At 33.5% G+C, this 6,485-nt stretch overlaps 1 protein-coding gene across 1 annotated transcript; it reads right to left on the bottom strand.

Moving 5' to 3' along the window:
• Window positions 1-737: 737 nt before the first annotated feature.
• Window positions 738-4,315, bottom strand: LOC115701029 (uncharacterized). The gene is made up of 6 exons (XM_030628713.2): window positions 3,974-4,315; window positions 3,769-3,864; window positions 3,427-3,645; window positions 1,382-1,478; window positions 1,208-1,270; window positions 738-1,118 (listed from the first exon to the last, which is right to left on the bottom strand). Exons 1-6 carry the CDS (start codon window positions 4,298-4,300, stop codon window positions 925-927), a joined length of 996 nt encoding a protein of 331 aa, XP_030484573.2. The 5' UTR covers window positions 4,301-4,315; the 3' UTR covers window positions 738-924.
• Between the last annotated feature and the right edge of the window lie 2,170 nt (window positions 4,316-6,485).

The following is a 6,485-nucleotide window of genomic DNA, read 5'->3' as shown; positions in this document are numbered from 1 at the left end:
AAGATAGAAAATTATACCTGGTTCTTGCCTTATATAGATAAAACCAATATCCCCTAGAAATGACTGTTGAGAAATCCATAATCATAACCCTAGCATTAGCTGAAGTAGCCCTCATTAGGGAAAGATTTTGATGATCTTCATCCGCCTCCATCTTACGGTTTCCAATGGAAAAATAGAAGGTGAAAGGATAGTTTTTAATGCAAAAATGGCAGAAACTTAATGAGAAATGACTATCGGAGAAGATGAGAGGAAGGAAATGATACCAAATGCAATAAATGTTCCAGATAAAACAAATGAGATTGGAGAGAGAAATACCCAGAGATGCAGAGAAATTAATACCTATATTAATTACTAGAAGACACCTAATCAACAAACCTGGAGAGGGAAAACCACCACATGAACAGTATGGGTGGACCAAAATTCCCATATCAGGGACCAAAACATGATCAAACGAGAAGAGTGTTCTCATACCTACCAGAGTGTTCCAGAGAGAAAAAGCTTTTTCGGGGGAGTGACAAATAATAAAAGTTGAAGAACATTACATTATGTTATCATCAATACACCCCGACCCAACCCCCATAAGGCTTTGTCTTCTCTCATCTTACTCTGTCCACAGAAGAGATACAAGGGAAAGGAACAAACCCTTTTCAACACTAGTCTTTACAAAATCAACAACAATCATTACTATGTATATAATATCACTTTCCCCACAACCTTTTCTTTGCTAGGAAAGGATGTAAATTTGTCAATATATAAATTTACTTGTATACATTCAAAATATATAGGCCTACAATTGATTAACCCTTCAACCTGACCAAACTTAATATGAACCCCCAATAGTATAAATAATAGTTTTATGTGTTAATTGTTACTTTGAATTGCATGACATGGGCATGGCTTGGTGAAAATTGCAGGTATTGCTATTTACTTGTAAGCTATTCCGTAGATGTGAGGGTTTATGAGCGAGGCATTAGATAAGAAAGTGAGGCTGAGCTTCAGATTTGAAAATCCAGCTTCTGATATGTGCTTTCCAGTTTCCCTTGTCAGGTGACACCCATCAGCAACAGTCTCTTGCAAAGGGTTAAGAATGCTCTGTATGAATCTCAGTGAGCTTCCTTCTACATTTGAAGAAGAAAACAAAAACAATTGATTATAATAAAAGCTTGCATGTGGTAGCTGAGTTAATTACAAGTTCAAGTCTATTAACCTTTTGCAGCTACGTGCTCCACAAAGAGATAAAGTCCACCTGGCTTGAGAACTCTCTGCACCTCTAAAAAGAAAGTAAATATTTCACTTTATTAATTCAAAACTCATGTAATTACCTAACAATAATGATAAAATAATAAAAAAAAAAACCACTCTGTGCTACAAGCTTTATTACCTTTTAAGGTCAAGTTAACATCACCAACAGAGCATAATACAAGTGTTCCAACAACGGCATCAGCAGAAGCATCGGCTAGTGGTAAAGCCTCGCCAACCTGTAACATTTTGAATGATGAATAACAAATCCCTACTATGACTCAACCATGTCACAAATCTAAGCTGACATTTTCATATATAGTTGTTCCAACACAAAGTTGGTGAGAAAATGCTCAAATAACCACATCACAAAATGCAGTACCAAACACCAAATTGAGCATACTGCTTGAATTGAGATAATTCTCCCCCTAAGCAGAAATCCAATTAGTTATGGCAATGAGGAGTCCAAAGTCATGGATTAAAGATGTGTTTCATTCTATCAGAAAGCTCTGCCCGGAGGTATCTGCTTGACCCCTTAATAATGTGCATAGATCTAGGTAAGCCACAGTCCCAAAACCGGTTTTCAAGTCATGATTAGTAAACTTCTAAATGGAATTATGCTCAATCTTTGAAAGGAAATCAAGTGATTTCATCCATGTATGTATTGCACTAAAAATTGAGATAATATATTGCACAAAAAAGGGGCCTCAATTGTTGGAACCCCAACAGCTAAAATACACGACTGTTCTAAGTGATTCCTCATATTGGTTCAACTTCTCGTCCTTTAACTTATCAGACACAACATCTGAAGACTTAGAAGTTGGGATCTTCTTTGCTTGAGAATAAGATCTGAGATTGAATTTTTTTTTTGACTATTTGAGTTCAGTGATCAACAATGTCACTGTCAATCACTAATCTACCTTTCATTTATTTCAGCCAAACATAATAGTTTCAGTAACTATCAATTACATAACACATGATATTTGGAAAGTTGAAAACTATTGTAAACGACAAGGAACTGAAACATGAGACCAACTAGCAACACAGGGCCGGAGGTGTTATATATCTAGACTTGATTTTGATCTGAAGAGTTGAAGCTAATGAAAGGCTCTCTGTAAAAAGCTAACTTAGAAGAAGAAAAATCTATATAGCATTGGTTGAGGATAAAGCTTGGCTTTCTTAGTTTGTAGTAGCATTCTCTTTTTCTTTAGCCTCTCCTTCCTGTGTGCACTCTGGTGGCCTCCCAGTGCCTGTGAGTTCATGAAGTCTCTGTGACAGAACTCACATCTATGCTTCTTTTGTTCTAGCTGACATACTGAACCATCTGATTTCGCATCAGTATGCTCAGCTTCAGAACCGACTTCATCTATGGACATCAAACTTCTGTTTTCTTCAGAATGACTCTTGCCATCAGAATAAAGATTCACTTCAAAACCAAATAATCTAAGGCTTTTCTCCCTCGTGGGTATCAAAATGAAAACTGTCACTTAACTAGCAGAGCCAAGTTTTCTGTGTTTCCCTTATTCCCCCCCGACTGTTTTATAAGCAAATCCTACAAGGTTGGTTAGTTACCTTTAAACCTAACCGATACCATTTTATAATTTTTTGTCTACATTATTATGATAAGATAAGACAAGTTGTGCAGATGAAGTTATTACAAAGGAAAAAGTAAAATGCAATAAACAAACTATGTCAGGTATTAGTCATACATATCCAATGGAAAAGAGCTTTAATATGTTTCAATGTATTTGCAAATTTTTAAACCAAAAAAGGCATTACTGAGAAAATCTATGGTCTATCCCATAACTGGTTTTGCTGTTTCACCACAACTATGGTAATGATATTTAAAGATTTGATGGACATTTAAAATCAACTTAATTAAGAAAAGATTGTAATGTAACATAAAAAGTCAAAAAGTGCTGGGATATATAAGCTAGGAAGACAGCACTAACTTGCTGCTGCAATCTTGGTATGTAAACTATTATTTATACTATTGATAATTAAATAATTGGGTTAGAAAGCTAGTAAGAAGTAGGGATGGTCCATTGGTCCTACTTCACAAGTTCACATAGTCACATATTTAAGATATAACAGTTTCATATATAGCTGTCTCAAAAACAAAGCTTATGGTCCATTGCTAAGACAAACAAACACAAAATGCAATTTCAGATGACAAATTGAACATACTGCTTGTATAAACTTAAAATTCTGAACCGGCAAACCAGCAGCAATGGCGGAAGACTTGGCATATTTCTCCATCTTTTTGTTTGGATCCACCCCGAAAACTTGGACACCTTTATCTCCACCATAGTACCTAAGATTTGGACCCGTCCCAATCCCAATCTCTACCACTCTTTCAGCCTTTCCTCTCAAATTAGCAAACAGCTCAGACTTGTAACCTGCAATCTTACCAATATGTATATACCATCAACCAAAACAATCAATCCTGGAAAAATTTCATTCTTGTCCCAAAATTGAGGGTTGGAGAAAATTCAAACATTATACTATTCAGACAAATTAGGAACTCACCTCAGCTTCATAAGATTTCATGCTCGTATCCAGAACTGAAGCATAGAATTCTTCATACCAATCTGGCCTCGGAGGGTGAATCTTTTTCAACGTATCCTACATATGTAAAAATGTAGAACTGACACAAATACAAAAACTTGTGTAAAATGAAGCAAATCTGAGGTTAGATGTATAGATATTACAGCTTGTGAGTGAAAGATCGTACTGTGTAATGGGAAGCTTTGGCGGAGCAAATGGGAAGCAAAGATGTGGCAGCTGCGTTAATGAAGACCCTTCTTCCGCAGGCGCAGGACGAACCAGTAAGCAAAGAGTGGTCGGAGCTCCGAGTTTCGACATTGGGGTGGAGGCGTGATTGATCGGCCGGCAGTGTGGTTTTGGCACGTGGGGCTTTACCGGACGAGAGTTGAGGGAGGGTAGGTAATGTTTTCAGCGACGAAAATGGTGAAACAGAAAAATAAAGGGCCATTTCTCTATGGGGTGTCCTTCCACTTCCAGAACGGGTGGCAGAGATACTCATAAACTCATATCCCATATTTATTTATTGGGGAGTTATTTTGTAGAGGTGTGACACACCTCAAATGCGACAAAATATAGTTACTGTAGGAGAAGGTATTTTTTGTCATTTTAACCTCTAGTAACCCCTTATGTAACTTCTTTTCACATTGTAACATGTTAAAAAGAATAAATTTTTATTTATTGATACTTTATAGTACTTTACTTATATAGTATAAATATTTTTAGAGATAATTTTATAATTTTACTAGTTTTATTTTTTTATTGAAATGTATTTAAAGTGAGAAGCAATGTATTTAAAATGAAAGACAATGTATAAAAAAAAAAGGAAAAAGAAACAAATATATTAATATATTTAGTTTTTTTTTAGAACTATTAAACTATTAAAAAATTCTATATTATACCCTTTTAAAATGTATGTACTAATATAATTTTATTTATTTTGGTATTCGAAATATTTGTTTAGTCAAATTTTTTCTCATGGTCATTTACATAATAATTATTTAAAACATTATGTAAAATTTTAAGAAATTTTAAAAAAAATTCAAACAGTGTGTTGTGCGCATGACTATTTTATTTTATACGCGTATGAAATAGATTGTTTGAACATTACTTTATATATTGTAAATTATTCTAAATTTATCAAATTTTTTTAGGATATCTTAAATAATTATAACATACACGAATATGAGAAAAAAAAAATGGACTAAAAACTTTTTTTGCATGCCGAAACAGATAAAAGGTGCATCAGTACATCTTTTTTAAGAGAGTGCATTATAGAAGCACCCTAAACTATTTAATTAGTTACATTCACTACTTTTCTTTCTTTTTTTTTTTTTTTTTTTGTTTTTTGCCTAAGGAGAAAATTTTATTACTTGATGTTTTATTAGATAAATATTTTTTAATAAATACTTTTTTACTCTTATAATTTGATAAATTATTATATAATTATCAAAATAGACACATTATAAGTTAATATCTAATTTATTTTTTAAAGTGCTAATTTTTTTTTCTTTCTTTGATTAAATAAAATTAATAATTTGTGTGAGTCAAAAATAAAATAATACTGGTAAAAAAAATTAATTTTGGACCTCTTCTTTGTTAAAAAATGTGATATAATAATATTAAGATATCCTTATTGTCACTATTTTCCTTGTTTTTTATTTTTATAATTACTTTTTGTTAATCTTGAAAAATCCTTAAGTACAGATACCAAGGCAGTGACAAATGAAAAGCAAGGAGAAAACGAAAGAGGCACGAAGCAAGCGACTCCTCAGCACCGTGTCGTGCCGCCCAAAGCAAGGAGCCTCGCTCCTCACCGTGTTGTACTGTCGTGGGACCAAGGCTCAGTGTCTTGTGATGTTGGTGCCCTAGAGGCACCATGCCATTGCTTTAAAGTGGCAACATGTCGCTGATGCACATGGTGGCTCCATGTCGTGCCCTTTCAATCAAGCAAGATGAAAGTCTCACTGAAACCTTTTCCTGTCATTCCAAACAAATACAAGTTTCTCTCCTACAGCCTTAAACAAAGAGAATATCTCCAACAACCAAAGAACTCCGCCAAAGGTATGGATGCCACAAAGTAAGAAAAGGAGAATTTTATCATGTTAGAGCAAAATATTATTTATTTATTTTCTTAATAAATAATTATTTAAAATTAATATTTAAATAAATTAGGAACGCAAAGTTTGTCTAGAGAAGACACGATATCACCACCTTCGTTGTTAAGATGAGGGATAACGCCACCTGTGTTTTATACACAATAGGTTGTGTCTATTAGATTTTGTATCCTAAATAAATCTCTATTTCAATGTAATCTTGAATATTTCTTTATCAATAAAGAAACAGATTTATTTCATTACTTGTCTAATGTGTTATTTGGTTCACATGTTTATCTCATGATCATTTGTTTGATTTATAAATTCAGCCAAATCATTATCACATTGATATTCTTGATTATTGTGATGTCAACACAGTGGAAAGTAATTAAGATTATGTGATTAAATGAATTCCTATGATTTATCAGCACAAATTTCACTGATATGATAATCTACAATGTAGTTTACTTGCACCTTAGATAAGTGTTATGTCATTTCCAGGGTATTGGTAAAGTAAGCTTGGATTAGATGTATGGAGTATGCATCGGAAGGGATCGATATTGAACTTGGATAAGATATAATAAATTTACCGTAATATCTATCTGA

This window comes from Cannabis sativa, chromosome 8, assembly GCF_029168945.1.
Source record: "Cannabis sativa cultivar Pink pepper isolate KNU-18-1 chromosome 8, ASM2916894v1, whole genome shotgun sequence".
Taxonomy (NCBI): domain Eukaryota; kingdom Viridiplantae; phylum Streptophyta; class Magnoliopsida; order Rosales; family Cannabaceae; genus Cannabis; species Cannabis sativa.
The sequence above is the reverse complement of the archived record's forward strand: the minus strand, read 5'-3'. Positions and strand labels throughout refer to the sequence as shown.

What these genes read in the sequence shown, in the direction of transcription:
- LOC115701029 (XM_030628713.2), bottom strand. Translation starts at nt 4,300, where the DNA reads ATGGGATATGAGTTTATGAGTATCTCTGCCACCCGTTCTGGAAGTGGA. An exon ending in CCAAAGCTTCCCATTACACA is followed by an intron (nt 3,865 to 3,973) that starts GTACGATCTTTC and finishes TTACATATGTAG; the next exon opens with GATACGTTGAAAAAGATTCA. An exon ending in TGAAATCTTATGAAGCTGAG is followed by an intron (nt 3,646 to 3,768) that starts GTGAGTTCCTAA and finishes CATATTGGTAAG; the next exon opens with ATTGCAGGTTACAAGTCTGA.